This window comes from Ursus maritimus, unplaced genomic scaffold, assembly GCF_017311325.1.
Source record: "Ursus maritimus isolate PB19 unplaced genomic scaffold, ASM1731132v1 scaffold_14, whole genome shotgun sequence".
Lineage (NCBI taxonomy): Eukaryota > Metazoa > Chordata > Mammalia > Carnivora > Ursidae > Ursus > Ursus maritimus.
In genome coordinates, this window is record NW_024423786.1 from 56635991 (window position 1) to 56647758 (window position 11768).

General features: G+C 62.9%; 1 protein-coding gene across 1 annotated transcript in view; it reads left to right on the forward strand.

Moving 5' to 3' along the window:
- Positions 1 to 11289, forward strand: part of ATP8B3 (ATPase phospholipid transporting 8B3) — an 18872-nt gene extending 7583 nt beyond the window's left edge. The window contains exons 12-28 of the mRNA XM_040628303.1: positions 33 to 223; positions 301 to 509; positions 1358 to 1392; positions 1487 to 1643; positions 2039 to 2227; positions 2304 to 2416; positions 4039 to 4203; positions 4304 to 4415; positions 5251 to 5326; positions 5543 to 5660; positions 5875 to 6259; positions 6354 to 6577; positions 8357 to 8440; positions 8585 to 8824; positions 9016 to 9154; positions 9422 to 9549; positions 10555 to 11289. Of these exons, the coding sequence (XP_040484237.1) occupies positions 33 to 223; positions 301 to 509; positions 1358 to 1392; positions 1487 to 1643; positions 2039 to 2227; positions 2304 to 2416; positions 4039 to 4203; positions 4304 to 4415; positions 5251 to 5326; positions 5543 to 5660; positions 5875 to 6259; positions 6354 to 6577; positions 8357 to 8440; positions 8585 to 8824; positions 9016 to 9154; positions 9422 to 9549; positions 10555 to 11289 (3300 nt within the window). The remainder of the gene's footprint in view (positions 1 to 32; positions 224 to 300; positions 510 to 1357; positions 1393 to 1486; positions 1644 to 2038; positions 2228 to 2303; positions 2417 to 4038; positions 4204 to 4303; positions 4416 to 5250; positions 5327 to 5542; positions 5661 to 5874; positions 6260 to 6353; positions 6578 to 8356; positions 8441 to 8584; positions 8825 to 9015; positions 9155 to 9421; positions 9550 to 10554) is intronic.
- Positions 11290 to 11768: the final 479 nt, after the last annotated feature.

Sequence of the window (11768 nt, forward strand, 5' to 3'; positions counted from 1 at the left end):
CCCCCCCCCCCCCCCCCCCCCCCCCCCCGCAGATCTTCGTGTCCCTGGTGCTGATCTCCATGGCACTGAGCTTCGGCTTCTGGTTCAAGGTGAGGGAGTTCAAGGCCAAGCACCACTACGTGTCCTCCAAGCACCTGTACAGCGTGGCCGCCGAGACCTTCCTCATCTTCTGGGGCTTCCTCACCCAGCTGAGTGTCATGGTGCCCATGGCCATGTTCATCACGTGAGCCGGGCCGCCCCGCCCCCGCCTGCCCTTCCGTCAGAGTGGGGGGATCGGGCGTGACCCAGCATGCGTTGCAGGGTCGAGTTCATCTACCTGGGGAACAGCATCTTCATCAACTGGGACGTGCAGATGTACCACGCCCCACAGGACGAGCCCGCCAAGGCGCGCAGCACCAGCCTCAATGACCAGCTGGGCCAGGTGGAGTACATCTTCTCGGACAAGACCGGCACCCTCACCCAGAACGTCATGACCTTCAAGAAATGCTGCATCGGGGGCGTCATCTACGGTGGGTCCCAGGCGTCTGCCCTGCGTCCGCACCAGCGGAGCCCGGCTGGGGGCCTCGGGCGGGCTGCTGCCGACACAGGGGTCAGATGTCCTTGCACCTGCCGCGCGGCGGGACGGGACTTGTCTTTGGGTTTTCACAAGCAGGCCTTCTGCGTGGGCACTCACCAGCATTTGCAGGTGTTGCGAGATGGTGGTCTTCTTTCGGTTTCCTCCCCATCCTTTGGAAAAGGGAAAGGCATTAGCTCACAAACTACACAAAGAGTGGTGGGCGGAGCCTCATCTGTCCTCGTAAACTAGGGCAGGTGGTGGAGACCAGGAGGTGGAGGTGACAGAGGGCCCGGGTGGTACGGCGGCGGGGGGGGGCAGACATGGGCCCATGCCCTCCTGGAAACTCCACCTCACCCTCAGCCGGGGCCCAAGGGGCGAGAGGGAGCAGTGGAGTCTGTGGCAAGCAGCCTCTACCCCCGGCCAGGTCTTCTGATGTTTCTAGAAGGGCTGCGGACCCAGGTTTTTATGTGGAACCCCCCAGTTTTTCCAAGTAGGCAGCCAAGTCCAAGTTGTAAGAAGATACCATGGAGAGATCCCCTACAGTGCAGTCCGTGTGGCTGAGTTCTGCTCTGGGTTGGCCTCCGGGACCCCCAGAAGCTGTGGCTGCTCTCAGCTTCCTTGGTGCAGGAAGCAGAGCTGAGGCGGGGGATCCTTGGTCGCTTGGGGTGTCAGGTCCAGAGCCCTAGGCCCAGCTTGTCCGGCTGTATTCAGTGGCCCCAGGAAGCCTGTTAGTGGGGAGTGGAGGCTGTGGGATCCCCATGGGTCTGGGGGACCTGAGGCTGATGCGGGGTCTCTTCCCAGGCCCGGATGAGGACAAGGAGGAGAGCCCATGTCAGGTGAGCCCTGGCCGCCCTTCAGTGCTGGACAGTGGGAGGCGGGGGTGGGCTGGGACGCACCCAGAACCTGCCTGCCCCTCACCGCGCCCCGCAGGAGAACCCTTACCTCTGGAACAAATTTGCCGATGGGAAGTTGCTTTACCGAAACGAGAGGCTCCTGTGTGCCGTTCGGCACAATGAGGACAAGGTGGTGCGGGAGTTTTGGCGCCTGCTGGCCATCTGCCACACCGTGATGGTGCAGGAGAAGGACAGTGAGTGCGCCCATCCTCTCCCCGCCTGGGAGGACGCTCAGGCCCCAGGGCCCCGACATGCTCCAGCCCCATCGCTGGGGCTCCTCGCGCTGTCCCAAGCCCCGCCTCTCCTGGATCACGGGGTGTCCAGGCCTTTGACCCGAGATCTGTTCTTGCTGGGAGGGGGAGGCCCTCCAGTCCAGGGCCCAAGCACCCGTCTTCCTTTACTGGGCCGAGAGGTCATACCAGCCCAGGAGATCACCGTCCCGGAAACGTCTGCTGTGGCTCCTAGGTCTGTTTCCTCCCCCATGCTATGGAGCTGGAGGCGGGACCCGCTAGAGATGAATGGCGGGTCCTGATGGAGGGCAAGCTCTCAGGGAATGCGCCCTCCTCCCCGTGGTTCCCTCCCTGCCCAGACCAGCTGGTGTACCAGGCCGCATCCCCCGATGAGGAGGCGCTGGTCACGGCAGCCCGGAATTTTGGGTACGTGTTCCTGGCACGCACACAGGACAGCATCACGGTGATGGAGCTGGGGGAGGAGCGGGTGTACCAGGTCCTGGCCATGATGGACTTCAACAGCATACGCAAGCGCATGTCCGTGCTGGGTGAGTGCCCGTGCAGGGGAGAGTGCGGCGGGCCAGCAGGGAGAGCATGTGGGCAGCCAGGCCTCTCCCTCCGCAGTCCGCAACCCCGAGGGCTCCATCTACCTCTACACCAAAGGCGCTGACGTGGTCATCTTTGAGCGCTTGCACAAGAAAGGCATGAAAGAGTGGGCCACAGAGGAGGCCTTGGCTGTGAGTCCCTGTGGGAGGAGAGGCTGTGGGCGGCAGGGGGCAGGAGGTGAGGGCAAAGGGGCAGGGAGAGGGGGCAGAGGAGGAGTGTGTGCAAAGAAACGGCAGGCACCCAGGCTGGCCATGTACAGTTGTCCAGCTTGTGTACCGCACAACCCCCCCATGTGTGTGTGCGCCTGCATGCGCATGCACACACACACACACACACACACACACATACACACGGGCTGGGAAGGAGCTGAACTCTAAGTTGTATCTGTCCAGAGGGGACGCCTTTTTCTAAATCACACAAGGACACCCTGTAGTTGGACTTTGGCCCTGGGCACTGCCCCCCTTCTCCCAGCCAGGCCTGGGGTCTAAGACAGGCTCAGGCCTCCTTGCCTCAAGTCTTTTCCTCCAGGGGTGACACCCACTCTTCCGCCCAGCTGATGAATCTCTGTCTCCTGCTGGCCCTTCTAGCCTGGTATCTCCTTGCCCCCCGGGGGTTTCCCAGGACCCCAGTTTCCGGCTTGCAGTTTGCCCCATGCTCAGATGAGGCCTCAGGACCTTTGCACACCTAACCCCTCTGCTTGGAATGCCTTCCTCCGCTCTGTCACTCAGGATCTTCTAGTCCTCAAGCCTCAGATGCAAGATCACGTCCAGGGAGATTTTCCTGCCCCAACCCTAACATAGGTCTGTCATGTCATGTCATGTCAGGTGTCCTCTCTGTGGCCCAGCCCTGACCCTCTAGGGCTCCCTAAGGGCTTTGCTAGGTCTCCAGCATCACCTAGCGCAGGGGCCAATGGGGCTGTTTATGGAGAAAACGTCCTGTGTCCCTCCACTTGGGGCCCCATAGTGCCCTGCTCTGCTGGGAGTGGGGGGTGGTGTGGAACTCAGCTGGGGGAGGGAGTTGGAGGGCAGGCCTCCGAGCTTTGACTCCAAGCTGGGGAAATACGTACAGAATGACACAGAGTCCAGGAGCTTGGCAAGATGGCTTGGCGCTACTGCCTTGTGGAGCAAATAGGTAAACTGAGGCACAAGAGCAGCAAAGGCCTGTCTGGTTCTTCGGATGTGCAGGGAGCCCCTGTCGTGCCCAAGCCCAGCCTCTCAGACCCACCTCCAGTCAACAACATAAGCGAGACCTGGGGCTGCCCACTGGGGCAGCAAACCTGGGGCAGGGTGGGGGGTGGGGAGGCGGAAAGTAAGGAGCCACGAGGGGTACCTTCCTCGGGGTAGCCCTGAGGTGAGCGGGTATTCTCCTGGGGGCTGGAGACAGAGTCCCACAGGATCCTGTTCCCTCCCCACACCAAGAGACCCCTTGAAAAGTGAGGCAGAGTGTGGGTTACAGACATTCCTAAGCCCAGGAACCAGGGGGAGGGTCTGGGGCTGCAGGGGCCCTGATGGGGAAGGGAGGGTCTTCAGAACAGTTAGAAGTTGCCATGCAAAGTGAAGGGAGGTGTTCCTGGCAGGAGGAAGGGCAAAGGCAGAGGTATGGAGGCCAGACGGGGCTGAGCACGGGGAGGCTAGGCAGTGCGCGGGGGGTGAAGTTTGGGGGACCCACGTGGGGAGAAGGGCTGGAAGAGTGTCAGGGAGGCACGGTGGTGACACGGCGGTACCAGGCCCACCACCCGGCCCCCTGCCCCCAGTCCTTTGCTGAGGAGACCCTGCGGACCCTGTGCCTGGCCTACAAGGAGGTGGACGAGGACATGTACGAGGAGTGGCGTCAGCGGCACCAGGAGGCCAGCATCCTCCTGCAGAACCGGGCCCACGCCCTGCACCAGGTGTATGAGGAGATGGAGCAGGGCCTCCAGGTGCGCAGAGCACGGAGGGCCGGGGCCCCGGCATCCCCACTTCTGCCCGGGAGCCGAGTCCCCACTCAGTCTGCCTCCTGCCCCTTGCCCCCACCCCCAGCTGCTGGGAGCCACGGCCATTGAGGACAGACTCCAGGATGGCGTCTGTGACACCATCAAGTGTCTCAAGCAGGGGAACATCAAAGTGTGGGTACTCACAGGGGATAAGCAAGGTGGGTCCCAGGGCGGCCACGGCCGGCACAGAGAGAAGGGGGATGGGTGGGAGAAGCTGCTCACCTGCCTGGAACGCCACCGACAGCCTGTCCCGCTTCCCCGGGCTCAGCCTTGCCCTCCACCTCGTCCTGGGAAGGGAGAGATGGGAACAATTCAAAACGCTGGGGTCCCCCCCGACCCCCAACATCTCCTTCCGGTGGGCTGGCACTGTGCTGAGCACTTCTGAGCGTCTGGCCCTCGTTACCCCGGTGTGATGGATGGGCCAAGCAGGGCTCCGAGACCTCGGACGCATGCTGGAGGTTGCCCGGGGACTCGGGTCCTGTAAGCCCCGGATCTCCTCCTCTCCCCTGTGGGTTCTTTGGGGCCCGCTGGCCGTGCGTGCCGGCAGAGCTGCATTAGGACTCACGTGGGCATGAGGCACATACACACAAAATTTCTAAGATGACATTTTGCAGCTGCATTAGTATAAAGACGAATATCCAAGCTGATTTTTAAAGAAATTAAGTTGTTTTTGTGGGTTCCAAGAAGTGCCCATGGAGCCTAGGCATGGCGTATCCAATGATCCCTTGGCTGTGGCCCCCAGACTCCCTTCCTCCAGGAGCCTAGCCTCCGCCACTGGACCAAAGTGGGGGCGCCTTTGCTCAGAGCTGCTGCCAAAAACTCAGGGCTGGCCATCATTGGCTGGCCTGAGTCACGTGTCTCCTTCTGAACCAATTCTCATGGCCGGGGCGAGGAGCATGCTGATGTGCTTGTGGGGGGCCTGGGTCTACACCGCAGGGTGGGCGTGGCCCCCAAGCAGGGGGCGCTGCGGTGCTGAGCCGGGCTGGTTTGCAGAGACAGCCGTGAACATCGGTTTTGCCTGCCAGCTGCTCTCGGAGAGCATGCTCATTCTGGAGGAGAAGGAGATAGTGTAAGGAGTGGGGGTGGAGGCGGGTGAACCAGAGGGGGAAGGGGGGGCGGGGAGGGTGGGTGGCACCTGTAGCATAAGAGTGGCTCCTGGGCTCTGCAGCTCCTTAGCCTCTGGCTGGCTGGACTCGCAGAGGGGGAGACCCAGGCCCAGCCGGGAAGGGGGTGGGGGGAAGCCTGTGCCCGCTGGCGTGGCTGAGCTCCGGCTGGGCCCCCACAGTCGCATCCTGGAAGCCTACTGGGAGACCAACAACAATGTGCAGCGTGGCAAGGGCCGTCGGAAGAACCGGTTCCTGCCACAGGTCAAGGTGGCCATGGTCATTAGCGGGGAGTTCCTGGTCAGTGTCCACTCGGGGCCGCAGGCAGAGCCCCTGGTGCTGGGGAGGGGGCTGGGAGGAGCAGCCAAGAGATGGTTCTCGGAGGGGCCGGGGAGGGTCGCGGCCAAGTCCAGCCTGCCGTTGGGACGCGAGGCCGGGAGGGGCCGGCTGGGGCGCTCCCAGAGTGGGGCGTGCAGGAGGAGTGATGCACCCTGTGCGCCCCCACCATGGCCAGGACCAGCTGCTGCTGTCCCTGCACAAGGAGCCCCGGGCGCTGGTCCACAGCATGAACGGGGACGGGGACGAGTCCTGGCAGGAGCCGGACGAGCAGAGGAAGGACTTCCTGCGGGCCCGGCGCGTGTCCCTGATGTGGCGGACCCTGGGGATCCAGCTGCGGAGCACGGGCTTGGCGCCGCAGGTCACGAACTCCGACACCAGCGAGAGCCCCGAGGTGCGGCGGGAGCGGGCCTTCGTGGAACTGGCTTCCCAGTGCCAGGCGGTCATCTGCTGCCGGGTGACGCCCAAGCAGAAGGCTTTGATCGTGGCGCTGGTCAAGAAGTACCAGCGCGTGGTGACCCTGGCCATCGGGGACGGCGCCAACGATATCAACATGATCAAGAGTGGGTGGCGGGCTGCGGGGGGGGGGGGTGCGGGGCGGGGCTGGGGCGGGGCTGGCTGGGGGGCCCCAGGCTGACGGGCCGTGTATCCCTGCAGCCGCGGACATCGGCGTGGGGCTGGCGGGGCAGGAAGGCATGCAGGCCGTCCAGAACAGCGACTACGCGCTGGCCCAGTTCTGCTTCCTGAAGCGGCTGCTGCTGGTGCACGGGCGCTGGTCCTACGTGCGCGTCTGCAAGTTCCTGCGTTGCTTCATCTACAAGACGGTGGCCAGCATGATGGTCCAGGTCTGGTTCGCTTTCTACAGCGGCTTCACCGCCCAGGTGTGCTTCCACGCCCCGCACTCACCCTCTGTGCCCGGCGTGCTCCGCTCTCTGAAGCGCGGGCCGGACGGATGCTTCGATGTCCGTCCTTCTAGGGGACACGGCGGGGGGGGGCTGGGGCCCCACAGGAGACGAGAGCGTGGGTCCCTGACCACACGGCTGTAGGCAGTATCATGGCGAAGGTGATGCAGCTTGAGAAGGGTCCAGGCACTGGTTTTCCCTGCGTGGAAGGATGTCGTCTGCAAATGGCTGGCTGTGAGAGGGAGTGAGCTCCCTGTCACCGAACCCCAGGCATTCGAGGGGGAGCTTTACAGAGGCACCCTAGATAAATAGATATTATTTGTTCCTATACCTTTTATTTATAGATATTTTTCAGAGGTTTCTATGAGTGGGATTGTTTTCTTAATTTGCTTTTGGGGTTGTTCCTTGCTGGTGTGTAGAAACAAATGTTTCAGATTTTCGGTCTGTGCCCTGCAGCTTGGCTCTTGGCTCCAGTGGCTGTTGGCTCTAGTGGCTCTTGGCTCCAGTGGCTGGTGGCTCCAGGGCCTTTCTTTTGTGGATCCTTTGGGGATTTTCCTGCATATAGAATTATGTTCTCTGCAAATAGAGACAGGTTTTCTTCTTCCTTTCCTATTTGAATAGCATTTCTTTCTTTTTCTTACCTCATTGCTCTGGCTAGGACTTCCAGAGCCGTGTTGAAGCCAGGCTTCCTGTTTTGTTCTGGGTCTTCGTGGAACAGAGTTTCGTCTTTCCCCCCACATTTGTTGACTGGAAGAACTGTTGCTTCTCCTCTATTCGGGATTTCTTTCTATCGGTGTAGACTCATGGGTATTTGTTTTACTGTACGCTTTGCTGCTTAGATCGTCCCTGACTTGTCCCTCTTGACGCGTGCCTGCTCGTCTGCGAGCGCACCCCCGCTTTCCGGTGCTCCACGAGGCTCCACGCTTGTTTTGCATCTGCTGCCCCAGGCCTGCAACCAGCCATTGCGGAGCCCTGGCTCCTTGGTACTTAGACACCAAGCTCTGCGAGCCGGTGTGCTCCCTGGAACCGGGAGGCCACCGGCTTCCTCGCTCAGTTGACAAGAGCTGGGAAGTGTGCCAATATTAACCCTGCAGAGACACACATCCATGTCTGTATCTTATCCGTGTCTGTCTGTCCTCCTGTGTTTGTGTGTATTAAAAACGATGCATTCACAGCAGTACCTGTGACTCCAGTCCCACGGGACAAGGCTCCGCTTAGCCCTTCCATGTACTGATTTGTGATTCTTCTGTCCAACAGCGAGATACTCGATTCTTGTAAAATGTCTTACTTTCGCTTGTTCGTTCAATAACAACATGCCCGGCAGGTGCTTTTCAGAGCCGGCGCTCATCTTCGGCTAACTGGCTTGGACTCGTCGCCGGGAGGGCGACTTCCCCGCGAGGGCTCCTCCACAGAGCGCCCCCCTAACCCGAGAATGACAAAACCCCCACATCCTCTAGCCATTTTCCTTTCTGCGGTCCTGCATTGAGGCCACCCCGCTCGAACAAGGACTCAGAAGGGCAGTTTTGCAGGATAGAGTCCGCCCTTCCTCTCTGCCTTCTATCCCCGGCCTCCGTCGGGCCTCGTGGAGCCCAGCCCTGGTCTTAGCACCAACCTTCATTGTAACTGACTTCCCAGCTCCCCGGAACCTCCCCAGGGGTCCCGCTGGTTTGGGGGGTCTCCTCGGGTAAAGGCTTGTTTCTCTCTCTGGCCACTGGCCAGCGGAAGGCTGACCGCACGCCCGCCCGTCTCCCCCGCCAGCCTCTGTACGAAGGCTGGTTCCTCGCGCTCTTCAACCTTCTCTACAGCACACTCCCCGTTCTCTACATCGGCCTCTTTGAGCAGGTGAGCAGATCCGGGCCCTGCCTCCTCCTTCCTGGGTTTGCCCTGCATTCCGCATCCCCCCGGGGGCCTGGTGCCGGGTGGGGCCGTCCCCCACTCCCTACCTGGTCCCAAGAGCCTGCCGCTTCCCCCCACACCCCGCCCCAGGACGTGAGTGCCGAGCGGAGCCTGGAGCTGCCCCAGCTGTACACCGCAGGCCAGAAGGACGAGCTCTTTAACTACTGGGTCTTTCTCCAGGCCCTCGCCCACGGCACAGTCACCTCCCTGGTCAACTTCTTCGTGACCCTGTGGGTCAGCCACGACTCGGCCGGGCCCGTCAGCTTCAGCGACTATCAGTCTTTCGCTGTGGTCGTGGCCATGTCGGGCCTGCTGTCCATCACCATGGAGGTAGGCAGGGCCGCCACGCTGTCCCCGGGAGTCCTCGAACATGAGCCACCGAGGTGTCCCCGCTCAGCGACCATGCCGGGGGGCCTTAGCAGGTGCCATTCGTGGAGCCTGGGGGTTGATCTGCCCACTTCCACGGAGCCGTGCGCCGGGCTCCTGGCAGTGCCCTGGCCTGACTCCCCCCCCACCCTCAGGTCACGCTCGTCATCAGGTACTGGACGGTCCTGTCCGTGCTGGCCATCGTCCTCAGCCTCTGCTTCTATGTGCTGGCAACTTGGGCCACCCAGAGTTTCTGGCTCTTCCAAATCTCACCCAGCACCTTCCCGTTTCTGTGTGAGCCCCCCAGTGGGGAACGGGGTGGCGGGCCCTGGCGACGGGTGCGTCCACGTCAGAGTGCCTGCTGTGCCCCTCTCCGCGTCTCTGTGTTCTCGGCTGCACAGGGGTGCTGTGCAGGGGGGTCGGTGCCTTCTGGGAAGTTGCACAAGGGTGTCCTGGGGGCAGAGGGAGAGGAGGGAGGGAGGGTGTCAGGAGGAGGGGGCACTCAGCAGGCTCCCGGGAGGCTCCACCTGGGGCCGGACTGTGACCCTGACCTGTCCCCAGATGCTGACCGCAACGTGCTGTCCCACCCCTCCATCCTGCTGGTCGTCCTGCTGAATGTGTCACTAAACACCCTGCCCACACTGGCCCTGCGTGTCATTTGCCAAGCCCTCAAGAAGGCAGGCCCCCAGGTGAGGGGGCTGGGGTCTCCATCCCACACTCCTGGGACCCCCTCAGCCAGAGCCTGTGCTGGGAGCAGAAACTCCAAGACATGGGCCGGGGAGTGGGAGGAGTGAAGACCCAGGCACACATCCAGTGTCCTGAGGGGGACCAAATAACAGGCCCCAGGGTTCACGCCCAGATGATCGGGGCTTGGGGGTCCAGGTGACAGAGCAGCTTGGAAATGGTTTAGGGAAGAGAAGGGACTTAGAAGCAACTCAAACGTCTGTCCATGGATGAGGGACACACAGTGCGGTCCGTCCACACAATGGAATATGACCCAGCCTTAGAAAGGAAGGGACTGTGACACCTACCACGACGTGGGTGGACCCCGAGGACACTGGGTTTAGTGAGAGCAGCCAGACCCAGAAGGACACATCCCGCAGGACCCCACTCCCAGGAAGTCCCCAGAGGAGTCCCGTCCACACAGACAGCGAGGAGCTGGTCGGAGCCAGGGCTGGGGCAGGGGCTGGGGAGTCCATGCTTCCCGGGGACAGAGTCTCCATGTGGGGAGACGGAACGTTCTGGAGATGGAGGATGGGGTGGCTGCAGGGCGGGGTGAGCGTGCTTCACGCCGCGGGGCTGTGCGCCTGGAGACGGTTACGGTGGTGAAGTTGGTGTTATGAATATTCTACTACAATGGAAAAAACCTCAAACCTAGAAGGGCGGGCTGCAGCTGGGGTGGGCCCCAGAATCGACTGGAATAATGGACCAAGACATGGCCAGAAACTCCCGTCTTCTGCCATGGGGCTGGACACATGGCTGTCCCGGCTTTGCCACCAGGGGGCACCCAAGGCCCCTGGTGGCTGGTCCGGGTTCAGTCCCGGGGAAGAACTGATGGGTTGGTCCAGTCACCGTCAGAGAGGACTCAAACTGGCTCAACTCAGGCAGGGAGGGGCCGGTCGGTGGTGGCCAAGGGGAGCTCTGAATGGTGCCCGCTGGGGGCAGGTGACCTTGGCGCTGCCCTTGCTCTGCAGGAGGTGGAAGAGGCCCCCAGCGAGGAGATTATCACGGTGGAGCCCGGGCCTTACCTGCACCGGGGGTCGCGCGGCCGGCGCTCCAGCTACGCCTTCTCCCACCGCGAGGGCTACGCGGACCTCATCACGCAGGGCACCAGCCTGCGGAAGGCGCCGGGGGTCCACAGCGACATGCTGGTTGCCGACACCATCCCGTCGGAAGAGGAGCTGACCCCAGGCGTCAGGCCGTCGTTCCGGTTCTCCAGGAAGATGTCCCTGCTGGGCAGGAGGAGGCAGCCGCGCCAGGCCGAGGCGTCCGCCGAGGAGACGCAGCCCGCCGGCCCGGCCAGCACGTCGGCCGCCGCGGACAGGCAGCGCGGCTCCGACCAGCACGTGGCGGCGCCCGAGGCCCGGCCGCGCGGGTCCGTGGGCCAGTCGCCGCCCAGGAAGCGGGAGAGCGCGCCGCCGCCTTCGGGGGGCCCGGCGCAGCCCTCGGGGCCGCCGTCTCTGGGGGGCCAGCCTGCGCTGCCAGAGAACGGGTCCCTGTGGAAGATCCCAAGTCTGTCCTGGACGAGCTGGTCCTACAGCTGGCAGAAGCTGCTCCAGCTCCCCGGCGAGGGCCCGGAGCCGCCCCCCGGCCGGAGCCCCCCAGAGGCGGGGCCGACCCCTCCCCCCGCCGCCGGCGAGTCACCCACGGATGGGCCGCCCACGCGCGGGGAGCCCTCCCCCTCGGAGAGCCGGCTGTCGCCCACGTAGTGGCTGCCGGTGCCCGGGACTGGCCACCTGCGTGCGGGGCCTTCCCCGGAAGACGAGGCTCCAGGTCCTTCTCTTTTGCTAATAAACCAGGGTCCACCGTACCCCCGGGGCTTCTCCAGGCTCCTCCTTTTCCTCTACGAGTGCGGTCCTCGGTTTAGAGACCCAAACACTGACCTCTCGTGGCCGACGGGGGATTTGCAGGAAGAGCGCCCGCCCCCAGCCTTTCTTCACCCCGCGGGGGCTCCCGGGGCCCTCCCAGGGCACTAGGTCAGGTCCAGCTCCAGCCCGCGCCGCCTCGTGCCCCAGGGGGCTGCGCTGCTGGCTTCCCCTCCAAGGAGCTACCTCCCCCTCCCGGCCCCACTCCTCCGTGCCCTGCACCGCCCCCCTTCCGCCAGCACACAAGTCCAGGTCAGTGAGTAGAAAATAATTTATTGGAGAAAAACAAAACAGCAAATCCAGAACAGCAATGGTTAACAATG